This window comes from Lipotes vexillifer, unplaced genomic scaffold (assembly GCF_000442215.2).
Source record: "Lipotes vexillifer unplaced genomic scaffold, Lipotes_vexillifer_v1.1 scaffold422, whole genome shotgun sequence".
Classification (NCBI taxonomy): Eukaryota; Metazoa; Chordata; class Mammalia; order Artiodactyla; family Lipotidae; genus Lipotes; species Lipotes vexillifer.
This window is the reverse complement of record NW_006779087.1, coordinates 445,135-461,949: the sequence shown is the minus strand read 5'-3', so window position 1 is coordinate 461,949 and position 16,815 is coordinate 445,135. Positions and strand designations below refer to the sequence as shown.

General features: G+C 59.1%; 1 protein-coding gene across 1 annotated transcript in view; it reads left to right on the top strand.

Moving 5' to 3' along the window:
* The window catches only part of KMT2D (lysine methyltransferase 2D), a 31,872-nt gene that overhangs the window by 9,520 nt on the left and 5,537 nt on the right, over positions 1 to 16,815 (top strand). Inside the window, exons 19-49 of the mRNA XM_007452349.1 lie at positions 220 to 441; positions 671 to 790; positions 879 to 983; positions 1,213 to 1,343; positions 1,428 to 1,575; positions 1,775 to 1,840; positions 2,019 to 2,129; positions 2,331 to 2,468; positions 2,573 to 2,657; positions 2,888 to 3,129; positions 3,228 to 3,301; positions 3,511 to 3,561; positions 3,688 to 3,951; positions 4,159 to 5,706; positions 5,821 to 6,000; positions 6,079 to 6,215; positions 6,301 to 8,177; positions 9,699 to 9,822; positions 9,969 to 10,053; positions 10,163 to 10,229; positions 10,330 to 10,562; positions 10,659 to 13,328; positions 13,463 to 13,603; positions 13,727 to 13,894; positions 14,053 to 14,212; positions 14,841 to 14,916; positions 15,088 to 15,263; positions 15,372 to 15,502; positions 16,191 to 16,323; positions 16,402 to 16,529; positions 16,678 to 16,815. Coding sequence (XP_007452411.1) covers positions 220 to 441; positions 671 to 790; positions 879 to 983; positions 1,213 to 1,343; positions 1,428 to 1,575; positions 1,775 to 1,840; positions 2,019 to 2,129; positions 2,331 to 2,468; positions 2,573 to 2,657; positions 2,888 to 3,129; positions 3,228 to 3,301; positions 3,511 to 3,561; positions 3,688 to 3,951; positions 4,159 to 5,706; positions 5,821 to 6,000; positions 6,079 to 6,215; positions 6,301 to 8,177; positions 9,699 to 9,822; positions 9,969 to 10,053; positions 10,163 to 10,229; positions 10,330 to 10,562; positions 10,659 to 13,328; positions 13,463 to 13,603; positions 13,727 to 13,894; positions 14,053 to 14,212; positions 14,841 to 14,916; positions 15,088 to 15,263; positions 15,372 to 15,502; positions 16,191 to 16,323; positions 16,402 to 16,529; positions 16,678 to 16,815 — 9,929 coding nt within the window. The remainder of the gene's footprint in view (positions 1 to 219; positions 442 to 670; positions 791 to 878; positions 984 to 1,212; positions 1,344 to 1,427; positions 1,576 to 1,774; positions 1,841 to 2,018; positions 2,130 to 2,330; positions 2,469 to 2,572; positions 2,658 to 2,887; positions 3,130 to 3,227; positions 3,302 to 3,510; positions 3,562 to 3,687; positions 3,952 to 4,158; positions 5,707 to 5,820; positions 6,001 to 6,078; positions 6,216 to 6,300; positions 8,178 to 9,698; positions 9,823 to 9,968; positions 10,054 to 10,162; positions 10,230 to 10,329; positions 10,563 to 10,658; positions 13,329 to 13,462; positions 13,604 to 13,726; positions 13,895 to 14,052; positions 14,213 to 14,840; positions 14,917 to 15,087; positions 15,264 to 15,371; positions 15,503 to 16,190; positions 16,324 to 16,401; positions 16,530 to 16,677) is intronic.

Sequence of the window (16,815 nt, the reverse complement as noted above, 5' to 3'; positions counted from 1 at the left end):
CAGCAGGAGCAGTCTCTCTGATCCCCCTGGTTAACTGAGGGAGCACTCGGGCCTCAGCGGGCGCCTGTTGGTGGTCTCTCCTCTCCAGCCCTCAGACCCCAGTCTGGACTTCAGTCTGTCTCTCTCTCGCTGCTTTTGTCCCAGCTAGGGACTTAGGCCGAAACTTGGAGTTCTGCGCTCCTTGGGGCCTCCGGTCACACGCTCTTCCCCCTCGTGCAGAGCCCCAGTACTTCCGCTTCGAGGGTGTGTGGCTGACAGAAACTGGCATGGCTGTGCTGCGTAACCTGACCATGTCGCCCCTGCACAAGCGGCGCCAGCGGCGAGGACGGCTTGGCCTCCCAGGCGAGGCAGGGCTGGAGGGTTCTGAGCCTTCAGATGCCCTTGGCCCTGATGACAAGAAGGATGGAGACCTGGACACTGATGAGCTGCTCAAGGGTGAAGGTCAGGCTGAGGAATCTCAGGGAGTGCCAAAGTAATGGGAGCATGCCTGTGAGAGTTGAATGTTGGGTAGGAGCTGCATTATCACTCCCAGTCACCCTCAAGGCACTGTTGGTCTTGTCCAGATGGCTCGGTGGCAGGGCACTCAGCTCTGTTCTTAGGTGGCAGGATGACAGCGTTAAAAGGTTCCGTGCCTCTGACCTGCTTCCATCTCGTCTGTCCCCGTACACAGGTGGTGTGGAGCACATGGAATGCGAAATTAAACTCGAGGGCCCCGTCAGCCCCGATGGAGAGCCTGGCAAAGAGGAGACCGAGGAAAGCAAAAAACGCAAGCGCAAGCCCTATCGGCCTGGTGAGGCCCTGGGGTGCAGAGGTGGGGTGGTGAGGGGCAGCTCACCAGGTCCCCAGCGGCTTCTCAGCCTCACTCTGTCTCCTTACAGGCATCGGTGGTTTCATGGTGCGACAGCGGAAATCCCACACACGTGTGAAAAAGGGGCCTGCTGCACAGGCCGAGGTGTTGAGTGGGGATGGGCAGCCCGACGAGGGTGAGACGGGTGAGGGCTCCAGTGGGGCCTGGGAGAAGGTGGGGATCCCAGGACCTGTGGGACACTGCCAGGGAGGCCTGGGGCAGGGGAGTTCACTCAGAGGGCCAAGAGAGTAGTGGGCCCACTACTGGTGTTGGGGAGAGAGTAGGCAGAAAGCGTCCCCAGGCCAAGTTGGGAGCAGCATGCCCGCTGTCCCCAGAGAGGCAGACACCTCCCATTCCGTCCCCAGTGTTGCCTGCCGACCTGCCTGCAGAGGGCTCTGTGGACCAGAGCTTAGCTGATGGGGATGAGAAGAAGAAGCAGCAGCGGCGAGGGCGCAAGAAGAGCAAACTGGAGGACATGTTCCCTGCTTATCTGCAGGTGGGTCTTGGGCTCTGAGGGGCAAGGTCAGTGTCGGTCCTGCGGGGCATGAAGAAGCCTGTTTCTCCCTGACTCTTCCCACAGGAAGCCTTCTTTGGGAAGGAGCTGCTGGACCTGAGCCGGAAGGCCCTTTTTGCAGTTGGGGTGGGCCGGCCAAGCTTTGGACCAGGAACCCCAAAAGCCAAGGGGGATGGAGGCTCAGATAGGAAGGAGCTCCCGACCTCACAGAAAGGTCAGTCGTGTGGGGGTAAGGTGGTCTGAAGGGGTCCAATTTTGCTCTGTGCTTAGAAGCTGGTAAGAGATTTTAGTGGGAAATGGGCTGGTCTCCAGGAGTTGAGGGTGGGCCAAGGGCCCTGGCCTTGGAGCTGGGGTCCTATTCGGGGCATCACATGTAGGGCATCTCTGATTGGAATGGCGACTGTTGCTCGTAGGAGATGATGGTCCGGATGTTGCAGATGAAGAATCCCGTGGTCCTGAGGGCAAGGCTGATACATCAGGTGAGGGCTGCTGGGAGGACTGTGTGCCATCTTGGTTTTGCTTCTGTCAACCTGTTCTGCCCCTGAGCACTATCAGGGATGGAGGCTGGAAAGTGTTCCATGCCTTCTGTGGTTCAGGGTGGCCAGTGTGGTACCTCCATACTGGCCTTGGCTGATGGGTTTCTCCTGGCAATTGCAGGACCTGAGGATGGCGGCGTAAAGGCATCCCCAGTGCCTAGTGACCCTGAGAAGCCAGGCACCCCGGGGGAAGGGATGCTTAGCTCTGACTTAGACAGGATTCCCACAGAAGGTGAGGCTGTGACCCGCACTCCTTGCCTATAAGGGTCCTCTGTGGGAGAAGGAGAGCATCCTACCTGTGAGACTCTCATCTCTACAGCTTCTCTAGTGGGGAGCCGTGGGCACCTTCCCTGGCCGTGACCATTTGTAGCCCTGTGGTGTCCCTTCAACCCCCCAGTCTTCCTCAGCAGCATCCTTCATCGATCCCTCACAGAACTGCCCAAGATGGAATCCAAGGACCTGCAGCAGCTTTTCAAGGATGTTCTGGGTTCTGAACGAGAGCAACATCTGGGTTGTGGAACCCCTGGCCTCGACGGCAGCCGTACACCGCTACAGAGGCCCTTTCTTCAAGGTGATCCGGATAGGAGTTGTCTGAAAACTGGGTGGGCAGGTATGGCCAAGCCTGCCTCCAGGATGGGCCACTTACTCCTTTCGCTGATCCTGTGCCTCTTGTAGGTGGACTCCCTTTGGGCAATCTCCCCTCCAGCAGCCCAATGGACTCCTACCCGGGCCTTTGCCAGTCCCCATTCCTGGATTCTAGGTTGGTATTTATGCTTAACCCCCGTGGGCAGTCTCTTCCCTCCAACTGGGGCCATGCCAAGGGAGGGAACCTTGGACTCTTGGGTGCTGCTATAGCAACACCTCCCTCTGCTCCTTTGTTAGTGACTGTCCTCTGTTGGGGCAGGGCAGTGGCCTGGGGACTCTGGGCAGTTTGCCTAGGGTGGGGCTTGGCATCCCTGCCCTCTGTGACTCTCCGCCCCTGCGCCCCAGGGAGCGCGGGGGCTTCTTTAGCCCGGACCCCGGTGAGCCAGACAGCCCCTGGACAGGCTCGGGGGGCACCACGCCCTCCACCCCGACCACGCCCACCACAGAGGGTGAGGGCGACGGGCTCTCCTACAACCAGCGGAGTCTTCAGCGCTGGGAGAAAGACGAGGAGTTGGGCCAGCTCTCTACCATCTCACCTGTGCTCTATGCCAACATTAACTTTCCCAATCTCAAGCAAGATTACCCAGGTACCCGTGGGATGAGGGCAAGGGAGACAACCTGTAACATGGCACGTTCAGGGGGTCACCTGCCAGATCTCCTCTAAAACATTCTTTGTGCCCTCCAGACTGGTCTAGCCGCTGCAAACAAATCATGAAGCTCTGGAGAAAAGTTCCAGCTGCTGATAAAGCCCCCTACCTGGTGAGACAGAGGGAGCCTGGGTCAGCGTGGGAACTGAGGGTGTGGGGTGACTTTGGGAAGGTCGCCTCAGTTCTTTCCATTCCCCACTCCCAAAGCAGCTGGGCCAGTAGGGATCAGCTTCTGGGTAGGCAGTGTGAGTGACATTGCGAGGGCTGGGGGCTGAGCATGAGATTGCGTCCTAGCCTAAGGTCGTGTCTTTTACTCCTCAGCAAAAGGCCAAAGATAACCGGGCAGCTCACCGCATCAACAAGGTGCAAAAGGTGAGTGGGGGCTGGGCTGGGCCGTGCCATCCAAGGCCTGTAGTGGGGTGGGCTCTCTAAGGGTAGGGGGGACATAGGGCCTGCCCACAGCAGCCTGACTGCTCTGTGCCTGGTCTCCCCCTGTAGCAGGCTGAGAGCCAGATCAACAAGCAGACCAAGGTGGGCGACATGGTCCGTAAGACTGACCGACCGGCCCTACATCTCCGCATTCCCCCCCAGCCAGGGGCACTGGGCAGCCCGCCTCCTGCTGCTGCCCCCACCATTTTCATTGGCAGCCCCACTCCCCCCGCCGGCTTGTCTACCTCTGCGGATGGGTTTCTGAAGCCACCGGCGGGCACGGTGCCCGGCCCCGACTCGCCCGGTGAGCTCTTCCTCAAGCTCCCGCCCCAGGTGCCCGCCCAAGTGCCTTCGCAGGACCCCTTTGGACTGGCCCCCGCCTACGCTCTGGAGCCCCGCTTCCCCACGGCACCACCCACCTATCCTCCCTATCCTAGTCCGACCGGGGCCCCCGCGCAGCTTGGGTTTCTGAAGCCACCGGCGGGCACGGTGCCCGGCCCCGACTCGCCCGGTGAGCTCTTCCTCAAGCTCCCGCCCCAGGTGCCCGCCCAAGTGCCTTCGCAGGACCCCTTTGGACTGGCCCCCGCCTACGCTCTGGAGCCCCGCTTCCCCACGGCACCACCCACCTATCCTCCCTATCCTAGTCCGACCGGGGCCCCCGCGCAGCCCGCGACGCTGGGCGCCTCATCTCGTCCTGGGACTGGCCAGCCAGGGGAGTTCCACACCACCCCACCTGGCACCCCCCGACACCAGCCCTCCACGCCTGACCCCTTCCTCAAACCCCGCTGCCCCTCACTGGACAACCTGACTGTGCCTGAGAGCCCAGGGGTAGGGGGAGGCAAGGCTTCTGAGCCTCTGCTGTCGCCCCTGCCTTTCGGGGAGTCTCGGAAGGCCCTAGAGGTGAAGAAGGAAGAGCTTGGGGCATCGTCTCCCAGCTATGGGCCCCCAAACATGGGCTTTGTTGACTCACCCTCCTCAGGCCCCCATCTGGGTGGCCTGGAGTTAAAGGCACCCGATGTCTTCAAAGCCCCCCTGACCCCGCGGGCATCTCAGGTAGAGCCCCAGAGCCCAGGCTTGGGCCTAAGGCCCCAGGAGCCGCCCCCTGCCCAGGCTTTGGCCCCTTCTCCTCCCAGCCACTCGGACATCTTCCGCCCTGGCCCCTACCCTGACCCCTATGCCCAACCCCCGTTGACCCCTCGGCCCCCACCCCCACCCCCTGAGAGCTGCTGTGCCCTGCCTCCTCGCTCACTGCCCTCTGACCCTTTCTCCCGAGTGCCCGCCAGTCCCCAGTCCCAGTCCAGCTCCCAGTCCCCGTTGACACCCCGTCCTCTGTCTGCTGAGGCTTTCTGCCCATCCCCTGTTACCCCTCGCTTCCAGTCCCCTGACCCTTATTCCCGCCCACCCTCACGCCCTCAGTCCCGGGACCCGTTTGCCCCACTGCATAAGCCACCCCGCCCCCAGCCCCCTGAAGTTGCCTTCAAGGCTGGGCCTCTAGCCCACACTCCGTTGGGGGCTGGGGGTTTCCCAGCAGCCCTGCCCTCAGGGCCGGCAGGTGAGCTCCACGCCAAGGTCCCAAGTGTGCAGCCCCCCAATTTTTCCCGGTCCCCTGGGACTGGTGCATTTGTAGGCACCCCTTCTCCCATGCGTTTCACTTTCCCTCAGGCAGTAGGGGAGCCTTCGCTAAAGCCCCCTGTCCCTCAGCCTGGTCTCCCTCCACCCCATGGGATCAACAGCCATTTTGGGCCCGGCCCTACCTTGGGCAAGCCTCAAAGCACAAACTACACAGTAGCCACAGGGAACTTCCACCCATCGGGCAGCCCTCTGGGACCCAGCAGTGGGTCCACAGGAGAGGGCTATGGGCTGTCCCCACTACGCCCCCCATCAGTCCTTCCACCACCTGCACCCGATGGATCCCTCCCCTACCTGTCCCATGGAGCCTCACAGCGGGCAAGCATCACCTCTCCAGTTGAGAAGCGAGAAGACCCAGGGGCTGGGATGGGCAGCTCTTTGGCGGCACCTGAACTTCCAGGTACCCAGGACCCAGGCATGTCCAGCCTCAGTCAGACAGAGCTGGAGAAGCAACGACAGGTGAGTCGACATCCTGGACCTGAGCCCCCCCCGCCGCCACGTCTCCTCTGTTTCTGTGCCAGCCCTTTGGTTTGAGTAGAATGGGCTCACCCCTCTTCTCTGTTCTCTGCGCAGCGCCAACGACTACGGGAGCTGCTGATTCGGCAGCAGATCCAGCGCAACACCCTTCGGCAGGAGAAGGAAACCGCGGCAGCTGCCGGAGCAGTGGGGCCCCCGGGAAGCTGGGGTGCTGAGCCTAGTAGCCCTGCCTTTGAGCAGCTGGGTCGAGGCCAGACCCCCTTTGCCAGCACCCAGGTAGGTAGAGTGGCAAGGGGTAGTGGATCCAAGATACTGAAGGTGGCCCCCACCTTCATCTACCCTCATCTCTCCTAGGACAAGAGCAGCCTTGTGGGGCTGCCCCCAAGCAAGCTGGGTGGCCCCATCGTGGGGCCAGGGGCTTTCCCCAGTGATGACCGACTCTCCCGGCCACCTCCACCAGCCACCCCTTCCTCTATGGATGTGAACAGCCGGTGAGGCTCCAGGGGGTGCCCTGGGGGAAAATCAAGCTCTTTTTCATCCTGCTTCCATCTTACTGACTACTGCATATTCTTCCAGGCAATTGGTGGGAGGCTCCCAAGCCTTCTATCAGCGAGCACCGTATCCTGGGTCCCTGCCCTTGCAGCAGCAGCAGCAGCAGCAGCAGCAGCAGCAGCAACTGTGGCAGCAGCAGCAGCAACAGGCAGCAGCAGCAGCTTCCATGCGACTTGCCATGTCGACACGCTTTCCGTCAACTCCTGGGCCTGAACTTGGCCGCCAAGCCATAGGTTCCCCCTTGGCGGGAATTCCCACCCGCCTGCCTGGCCCTGGTGAGCCAGTGCCTGGTCCAGCTGGTCCTGCCCAGTTCATTGAGTTGCGGCACAATGTACAGAAAGGACTGGGACCGGGGGTGCCTCCGTTTCCTGGTCAGGGCCCCCCTCAGAGACCCCGTTTTTTCCCTGTAACTGAGGATTCTCACCGACTGGCCCCTGAAGGGCTTCGTGGCCTAGCAGTGTCAGGCCTTCCTCCTCAGAAACCCTCAGCCCCGCCGGCTCCTGAACTGAACAACGGCCTCCATCCAACGCCCCATACCAAGGGTCCCAACGCACCCGCTGGCTTGGAGCTAGTCAGCCGGCCCCCCTCAGGCACTGAGCTTGGCCGCCCTCCTCTGGCCCTGGAAGCTGGGAAGTTACCCTGTGAGGATCCTGAGTTGGATGATGACTTTGATGCCCACAAGGCCCTGGAGGATGATGAGGAGCTTGCTCACCTGGGCCTGGGTGTGGATGTGGCCAAGGGAGATGATGAGCTGGGCACCCTGGAAAACCTGGAGACCAATGATCCCCACCTGGACGACCTGCTCAACGGGGATGAGTTTGACCTGTTGGCCTATACTGACCCTGAGCTGGACACGGGGGACAAGAAGGACATCTTCAATGAGCATCTGAGGCTGGTGGAGTCGGCCAATGAAAAGGCTGAGCGGGAGGCTCTGTTGCGGGGGGTGGAGCCAGGACCCTTGGGCCCTGAGGAGCGCCCTCCCCCCGCTGCTGATGCCTCTGAGCCCCGTCTGGCGTCAGTGCTCCCCGAGGTGAAGCCCAAGTTGGAGGAGGGTGGGCGCCACCCTTCCCCTTGCCAGTTTACCATTACCACCCCCAAGGTAGAGCCAGCTCCAGCCCCCACTTCCCTAGGCCTGGGGCTGAAGCCAGGACAGAGTGTGGTGGGCAGCCGGGACACTCGAATGGGCACGGGACCTTTTTCCAGTAGTGGGCACCCAGCTGAGAAGGTCCCGTTTGGGACCACAGGAGGACCACCAGCTCACCTGCTGACCCCCAGCCCACTGAGTGGCCCAGGAGGGTCCTCCCTGCTGGAGAAGTTTGAGCTAGAGAGTGGGGCCCTGACCTTGCCCGGTGGACATGCATCTGGGGATGAGCTGGACAAGATGGAGAGCTCACTGGTAGCCAGTGAGTTGCCCCTGCTCATCGAGGACCTGTTGGAACATGAGAAGAAGGAGCTGCAGAAGCAGCAGCAGCTCTCAGCACAGCTGCAGCCTGCCCAGCAGCAGCAGCAACAGCAGCATTCCCTACTGTCCACCCCAGGCCCTGCCCAGGCTGTGTCTTTGCCACATGAGGGCTCTTCTCCCAGTTTGGCTGGCGCCCAGCAGCAGCTTGCCCTGGGACTTGGAGGTTCCCGACAGCCAGGCTTGGCCCAGCCACTGATGCCCGCCCAGCCACCAGCTCATGCCCTCCAGCAGCGCCTGGCCCCATCCATGACCATGGTGTCCAACCAAGGGCATATGCTAAGTGGGCAGCATGGGGGACAGGCAGGCTTGGTGCCCCAGCAGAGCCCACAGCCAGTGCTGGCACAGAAGCCCATGGGTACTATGCCACCTTCCATGTGCATGAAACCTCAGCAGCTGGCAATGCAGCAGCAGCTGGCCAACAGCTTCTTCCCGGATACAGGTAACCTCATCTGGGGGCGCTGGCTTATCACTGTTACCACTAAATGCTCACTGAGGCTGCAGACCCAAGATCCTCCCTAGTTAAAGGGGATGGGACACAAAGAGCTTTGGCCAAATTCCCTACGAGTGCTGTAAGCAGAAAAAGCACCGTAGCTTTTAGGGGAGAATAGTGCCTGGCATACAGCAGGCATTCAGATGTTGAATGAATGAATGGAATAGACACATGAAGTCTGATTAGCAAAGGTTTTGTAGCTGTGGTGAGACCCAAAGATTAGGACTTGGAGAGAAGTGGTGCAAGAAAAAGCAACCGGGTTGGTGAAAAGACTTAGTGAGACTTAGCAGCAGGAAAGCCGATGGGGTATATTTGGAGACAGTGGTTAGCCTGGAGCAGGCTTTGCGGAGGGAAGTGAGGGGGCGCCACCGTAGCTATGGAGGGGCAAGAAGAGGGCCCAGCTTGAAGAAGACCTCAAGTTATAATAGCATCTGTTGAATAATGGTGGTTTGCCGCGCCAAACACTGTGCTGAGCGCTTTACATTCATTGTATAATTTAATCATCACAACAAACACATTAGGTAGGTACTATTATTACCTTGGATTATAGAAAAGGAAACTGAGGCAGAGAGGTTAAGTTAACTTGCCCAAGGTCGCACAACTAACAGAGCTGGAATTTGAACCCTGGCCCTCATATCCTCTTAACTGTTTTACTGCCTCAAAATAACCAGGAGAGGGAGTTGGGTTAGTCCTCTGAAAAGTAGGGGGTCAGGGGACTTCCCTGGCAGTCCAGTGGTTAAGACTGTGCTTCCGATACAGGGCGCGAGGGTTCGATCCCTGATTGGGGAACTAAGATCCCACATGCCGCTCGGCGGGGCCAAAAAAAGAAAAAAAAAGTAGGGAGTCAGTTAAGCTTTCTGAGCAGTGGAGAAATATACAATGTACAGGATTTTAGGAAGATAGAAGTTTTTGGTGGCTGCTGTTTTCTCTTTTCCTGCCCAGCATCCTGGACAGGCAGAAGAGTGGTCTGTAGGTGATGCGTGTTGTGCCCAACACAGCTCTGGCGTTGGGCTTTGGCACAGTGCCCGCATCTTGGGTTCTTGGGCTGCGCTTAGTTGCCCTAAGAACACTACTTTTGAAGAATGCTTTCTAGGTCATAAAGTGTACTCGTATTCTGGTCACATTTGATCCTCTCAGTAGCTCCATGAGGTGAGCAGAATAAGGAATCATGATCTCTATCAAATAGAAAGGTAAACCGAGGCCCATGGAGGTGAAATGACATTGATAGATTGGCTCAACAGATATTTACTGAGTACCTTTTCCTAGCACTGTGCGAGTAAAAATGGAGCCACATGTTCTGTGAATAATAGAACTGAGTCACCTATGCTGCCTGGCTCCTAGTCCAGTGGTCTTTCCACCATGCCATGCCGTTGTTCTGCTTGGCTTATTGGAGGTCGAGGTGTTGGAACAGCAGACATGGAATGGGGCATTGACCTCAGTGCCCAGCTCACTTGGCTCCTCCCTCTCCAGACCTGGACAAATTTGCTGCAGAAGATATCATTGATCCTATTGCAAAGGCCAAGATGGTTGCTTTGAAAGGCATCAAGAAGGTGATGGCTCAGGGCAGCATTGGAGTGGCACCTGGTATGAACAGGTAAGACTTGCAGGGTGGGAGGGTTGGCCCTTTCTTTTTCCAGTCCTTCCCCTGTTCCTCCTGATCCTACTTCCTTCTTGTCCCACCTCTTTGCCCTTCAACTTTCCCCATCACCGACACATCCTCTTTGCTTTGGCGCACTCCAGGCAGCAAGTGTCCCTGTTAGCCCAGAGACTCTCAGGGGGGCCCGGCAGTGACCTGCAGAACCACGTGGCAGCTGGGAGTGGCCAGGTAAATAAATGGTCAGGTGGGAGTGGGAGCTTGGGTCCTATGCCATCAGGCCACCCTTCTTAGGGCCTGGTACAGAACAGTGACCCTTCAGCTGTCTCTCTCGTCACAGGAGCGGAGTGCCGGTGACCCCTCCCAGCCTCGTCCCAATCCACCCACTTTTGCCCAGGGAGTGATCAGTGAGTATGGGGCTGGGGAAGAGAGTGCAAGGAAGGGGCTTGGGGTATGTGGGGAAGGAGGGATTTGGATCACCTGACACCCGCCCGCTTCCTTCCCCAGATGAGGCTGACCAGCGGCAGTATGAGGAGTGGCTGTTCCATACCCAGCAGCTCCTACAGATGCAACTGAAGGTGCTAGAGGAGCAGATTGGGGTGCACCGCAAGTCCCGGAAAGCTCTGTGCGCCAAGCAGCGCACTGCCAAAAAGGCTGGCCGTGAGTTCCCAGAGGCTGATGCTGAGAAGCTCAAGCTGGTTACAGAACAACAGAGCAAGATCCAGAAACAGCTGGATCAGGTGGGGAAGGCAGACTTCAGCCTAGCAACCAGGAGCCTGGGAAGAGGGCATGGGTGGGCAGGTTCCAGGCTGACCTTCCTGACCCTCCCACGTTAGGTCCGGAAGCAGCAGAAGGAGCACACTAATCTCATGGCAGAATATCGGAATAAGCAGCAGCAGCAGCAGCAGCAGCAGCAGCAGCAGCAGCAGCAGCAGCAGCAGCAGCAGCAGCAGCAGCAGCAGCAGCATTCGGCTGTATTGGCCCTTAGCCCTTCCCAGAGTCCCCGGCTACTCACCAAGCTTCCTGGTCAGCTGCTCCCTGGCCATGGGCTGCAGCCACCGCAGGGGCCCCCCGGAGGGCAAGCTGCAGGTCTTCGCCTGCCCCCCGGGGGCATGGCACTACCTGGACAGCCTGGTGGCCCCTTTCTCAACACCACCCTGGCCCAGCAGCAGCAACAGCAACATTCTGGTGGGGCTGGGGCCCTAGCTGGCCCCTCAGGGGGCTTTTTCCCTGGCAACCTTGCTCTTCGAGGCCTAGGACCTGACTCGAGGCTTTTACAGGAGAGGCAGCTGCAGCTACAGCAGCAACGCCTGCAGCTTGCCCAGAAACTGCAACAGCAGCAGCAGCACCTCTTAGGACAGGTGGCAATCCAGCAGCAACAGCAACAGGGCCCAGGGGTACCGGCAAACCAGGGTCTGGGTCCCAAACCCCAAGGGCTTCTGCCTCCCAGCAGCCATCAGGGCCTCTTGGTCCAGCAGCTGTCCCCCCAGCCACCCCAGGGGCCCCAGGGCATGCTGGGCCCTGCGCAGGTGGCAGTGTTGCAGCAGCAGCAGCAGCAGCAGCAACAGCACCCTGGAGCTCTGGGCCCCCAGGGCCCTCACAGACAGGTGATCCTGACCCAGCCCCGGGTGCTGAGTTCCCCCCAGCTGGCACAGCAGGGTCAGGGCCTTATGGGACACCGGCTGGTCACATCCCAGCAGCAGCAGCAGCAGCAACAGCACCAACAGCAGGGATCCATGGCAGGGCTTTCCCATCTTCAGCAGGGTCTGGTGCCACACAGTGGGCAGCCCAAACTGAGTGCTCAGCCCGTGGCCTCCTTGCAACAGCAACAGCTGCAGCAGCAGCAGCTACAACAGCAGCAGCAGCAGATGGGCCTCTTGAGCCAGAGTCGAACTTTACTGTCTCCTCAGCAGCAGCAGCAGCAGCAGCAGCAGCAGCAGCAGCAGCAGCAAGTGACACTCGGCCCTGGCCTGCCAGCCAAGCCTCTGCAACACTTTTCTAGCCCCGGAGCCCTGGGCCCAACCCTCATCCTAACGGGCAAGGAACAAAACATTGCAGAGGCGGCTCTTCCTCCAGAGGCCACTGAGGGGCCCTCCACGCATCAGGGAGGGCCGTTAGCAGTAGGGACTGTACCAGAGTCAGTGGCCACTGAACCGGGGGAGGTAAAGCCCTCACTCTCCGGGGACTCACAACTCCTCCTTGTCCAACCCCACGCCCAGCCTCAGCCCAACTCTGTGCAGCTGCAGCCACCTCTGAGGCTCCCAGGACAACAGCAGCAGCAAGTTAACTTGCTCCACACAGCGGGTGTGGGAAGCCATGGGCAACCAGGCGGTGGATCATCTTCTGAGGCCTCATCTATGCCCCACGTGCTGGCCCAATCCTCTGTTTCCTTAGGGGAGCAGCCTGGACCCATGACCCAGAACCTTCTGAGCTCCCAACAGCCCCTTGGACTAGAGCGGCCCATGCAAAATAATGCAGGGCCACAGCCTGCCAAACCAGGATCTGTCCCCCAGTCTGGGCAGAGCCTGCCTGGGGCTGGGGTCATGCCTACAGTGGGTCAGCTTCGAGCACAGCTTCAAGGAGTCCTGGCCAAAAACCCACAGCTGCGGCACTTGAGTCCTCAGCAGCAGCAGCAGCTACAGGCACTCCTCATGCAGCGGCAGCTACAGCAGAGTCAGGCAGTACGCCAGGCCCCGCCCTACCAGGAGCCTGGGACCCAGCCCTCTCCCCTCCAGGGCCTCCTGGGCCGCCAACCCCAACTTGGGGGCTTCCCTGGATCCCAGACAGGCCCTCTTCAGGAGCTGGGGGCAGGGCTTCGACCTCAGGGCCCACCCCGGCTCCCCGCCCCACAAGGAGCCTTATCCACAGGACCAGTCCTTGGCCCTGTCCTTCCCACACCTCCACCATCCAGCCCCCAAGAGCCAAAGAGACCTTCCTCACAGTTACCTTCCCCCAGCTCCCAGCTTCCCTCTGAGGCCCAGCTCCCTACCACCCAACCAGGAACCCCCAAACCCCAGGGGCCACCCTTGGAGCTGCCTCCTGGGAGAGTCTCACCTGCTGCTGCCCAGCTTGCAGATACCTTCTTTGGCAAGGGGCTGGGGCCTTGGGACCCCCCAGACAACCTAGCGGAAGCCCAGAAGCCAGACCAAAGCAGTCTGGTACCTGGGCATCTGGAGCAGGTGAATGGGCAGGTGGTACCCGAGCCACCCCATCTCAGCATCAAGCAGGAGCCTCGGGAAGAGCCATGTGCCCTGGGAGCCCAGGCGGTGAAGAGGGAGGCCAACGGAGAGCCAGTAGGGGCACCAGGTACCAGCAACCACCTCCTGCTGGCAGGCCCTCGCTCAGAGGCCGGGCATCTGCTCTTGCAGAAGCTTCTACGAGCAAAGAATGTGCAACTCAGCACTGGGCGGGGGCCCGAGGGGCTGCGAGCTGAGATCAACGGGCACATTGACAGCAAGCTGGCTGGGCTGGAGCAGAAACTACAGGGTACCCCCAGCAATAAGGAGGTGAGTACTCTAGCTGGAGTGGAGCAGACAGTGCAGGGCCTGGAGCCCGGGGGGCAGAGTGAACAGGTCTGGGTGAAATGAGGTGAGGGCTCCGAGGGGGACAGTGGCCTTCACTGTGGGTTTATCTGGCTTAGGATACGGCAACAAGGAAGCCTTTGACACCGAAGCCCAAGAGGGTACAGAAGGCAAGCGACAGGTTGGTGAGCTCCCGAAAGAAGCTGCGGAAGGAGGACGGGGTCAGGGCCAGCGAGGCCTTGCTGAAACAGCTGAAACAGGTGACCCCCAGGAGCCAGTCCCCTGGTCCCGTCCCAGGATAGGGGGCAGCCTGGCCCCCAACTGTGCAGTAGCAGAGATGTACACGCTGCAGGTTTCCAACCTTGTCATCTTGCACCTCCTAGGAGCTGTCCCTGCTGCCCCTCACGGAGCCTACCATCACCGCCAATTTTAGCCTCTTTGCTCCCTTTGGCAGCGGCTGCCCAGTCAATGGGCAGTGCCAGCTGAGGGGGGCCTTTGGAAGTGGGACGCTGCCCACAGGCCCTGACTACTATTCCCAGCTGCTTACCAAGGTCAGAAAAATGGCAATACCTTTTGGGGACGATGAGGTTCCTGGGGAGGTGGAGATGGGGATGGCAGGCTTGTGGAAATTGCTGGTATAGTATAGGGCCAGGAGATCATGTCAGTCTCCCTATGCCATCTTGCACACAACACCCCACCCCACCCCCAGAGTAACCTGAGTAACCCGCCGACACCACCCTCGTCGCTGCCCCCCACCCCACCCCCATCGGTGCAGCAGAAGATGGTGAATGGCGTCACTCCATCTGAAGAGCTGGGGGAGCACCCCAAGGATGCCACCTCTGCCCGGGATACTGAAGGGACGCTGAGGGGTAAGTCAGGAACGGAGTGAGCTTCTCCTTCTCTGCTAGGTCTGGGTGGCTGGGGTCATGTGGTACAGTTTAAGATAGGAGTGGGTTGTGTGTTGCTCTGTGTGCATACACTACAGGGTCCTTGAGATAAGAAGGGCCTCTTCAGGACTGATTTGTTGGAGGCAAGGGTTGGCTTCTGGAGTCTAGAGCAAAGGCAACAGAACAGGGAGCGTAGTTATGAAGCTTTCGCATACAGGGAGTAGCCCAGCTTCCTTACCCAGTGGGAACGAGCTACAGTCAGATCTGGATTTGAATTCTGGCTCCTGCGTTTATTTAGCTGTGTTACTGCAGCCGAATTGATTGACTTGTGTGAGCCTCAGTTTTCTCACTATGGAATAAAAATAGTGCTCGCCTAATGGAATCGCTAAAAGACTATAAACAAAGAAGGTACTTACAGAGTACCTCTTTAGAAAGGCTCAATAAATATAGGTTGTCTGCCCTAAACTGGTAGGTGGGTGGATGGGTAGACAGTGGTCATGATAGCTAAGCTAGGTCTTGTACTAGTTAGGCCTGAAACATGTGGGAGAAAGCACCACCATTGGCTCTGGCCACCCTCAGCCTGACTTTTCTTCTCCCACCTACCCTTCAGATGCTTCAGAGGTGAAGAGTCTAGACCTGCTGGCCGCCTTGCCTACGCCCCCTCACAATCAGACTGAGGATGTCAGGTGCGGGCGGGGCCAGAAATGGGGATGAGGAATTGGGGTGCGGGCAGGTCGCCTTATTTTTCCCTTGGACAGTGGCAGGTTTCAAGCAGGGCTGTGACATCTACTAATCTCTAGATTTGGGAGGTGGCATCTGTAGGGCCTTAGCAATGGATGTCTGCTTTTGGCCCACAGGATGGAGAGTGACGAGGACAGCGATTCTCCTGACAGCATCGTGCCAGCTTCGTCCCCCGAGAGCATCCTGGGGGAGGAAGCCCCTCGTTTCCCTCAGCTGGGCTCAGGCCGGTGGGAGCAGGACGACCGGGCTCTCTCCCCCGTCATCCCCATCATTCCTCGGGCCAGCATCCCAGGTAGAGGTTGCTCTGGACATGGACCAGTCCTGGCCAGGCCGGGCTGCATTGTCAGAGGTTGGGGAGAGAGGCAGCAGGAGCTTACACAGGTCCCTCTTTCTCATTCAGTCTTCCCAGATAGCAAACCTTATGGGGCGCTGGATCTGGAGGCCCCTGGGAAGCTGCCTGCCACAACTTGGGAGAAGGGCAAAGGAAGCGAGGTGTCAGTCATGCTGACAGTTTCTGCCGCTGCTGCCAAGGTATGTTCCTGGGGGTGCCTCAGAGGCCAAGGGGATGCTGGTCAGTGGGCAGTCCCGGGAGCTTCTCTGGATAAATACAATCACTTAAAACTATGTATTGAGGACCTACTGTGTACGAAAGCCTGAGCTGGACTGTGGGATTAGGAGAAATGTAGCACAAGGGGTCCCTGCCCTCAAGGGGCTCACAGTTCAGTGGTAAAGACACGAGTCAGCAAATAGGAGAGAGTGTGTAATGCGACGAGTGCTATAAAACAGCATGTCCCCAGTCACACTGGGTGGAACTCTGGTTTTTTGAAAATGTTATCAGGGTTTTGTGGTCAAAGGAAACTGGAAATCCCAGTTAAAATAGCAAAACAGGTTTCTTTATTACAAGACTCTTCAGATCCTTTACTTTGCTAATGTGTATTGTGAATTTCCAGGTAGTGGATGTAGTGTGTGTCATTTCCCAAACCCAGCAGACACAGGTCTCTTTCTGTGGAGCTCCCGTTAGTACCCACAGCGGTTTGGGAGAGGCTGCCCATAAAGGAAATGCATGAGAAGAGCTGGATGGCACAGGGGCAAGACTGATGGCACATGGCCACCTGGGGAGTTGCCTTCTGAGGGTCCTTGTCCCTACCAAGCTGGTGGTAGTTCTCACTCCACACACTCTGCTGACACGGCTGTCCCATCCCCTTTCCTGCCCTGGCAGAACCTGAATGGTGTGATGGTGGCAGTGGCAGAGCTACTAAGCATGAAGATCCCCAACTCCTATGAGGTGCTGTTCCCAGAGAGCCCTGCCCGGGCAGGCATTGAGCCTAAGAAGGGGGAAGCTGAGGGCCCTGGTGAGTTTGGCAGGAAAACTCCTTGGGACCTGCAGGGAATGATTCTGGTGGGAGGCTCTGACCTCTTCCTTCCTGCAGGTGGGAAAGAAAAGGGTCTGGGAGGCAAGAGCCCAGAGGCTGGCCCTGATTGGCTGAAGCAGTTTGATGCTGTGTTGCCCGGCTATACCCTCAAGAGCCAGTTAGACATCTTGAGCCTCCTCAAACAGGTGGGTCTGTTGGCGGGAAAGGGGTGGGTGTCTGGCTAGGACCGAGAAGGCACAGGGCTTTTGGGCAAGTGGAATCTGGGTGGGAGGAGAGAGGCGACTAGTTCAGCGAGGAGCTGGCACTAATGGTACAGGGCGTCTTCCCATATAGGAGAGCCCTGCCCCAGAGCCACCCACCCAGCACAGCTACACCTACAACGTCTCCAACCTGGACGTGCGGCAGCTCTCGGCCCCGCCTCCCGAAGCACCCTCCCCACCCCCTTCCCCTTTGGCACCCTCTCCTGCCAGC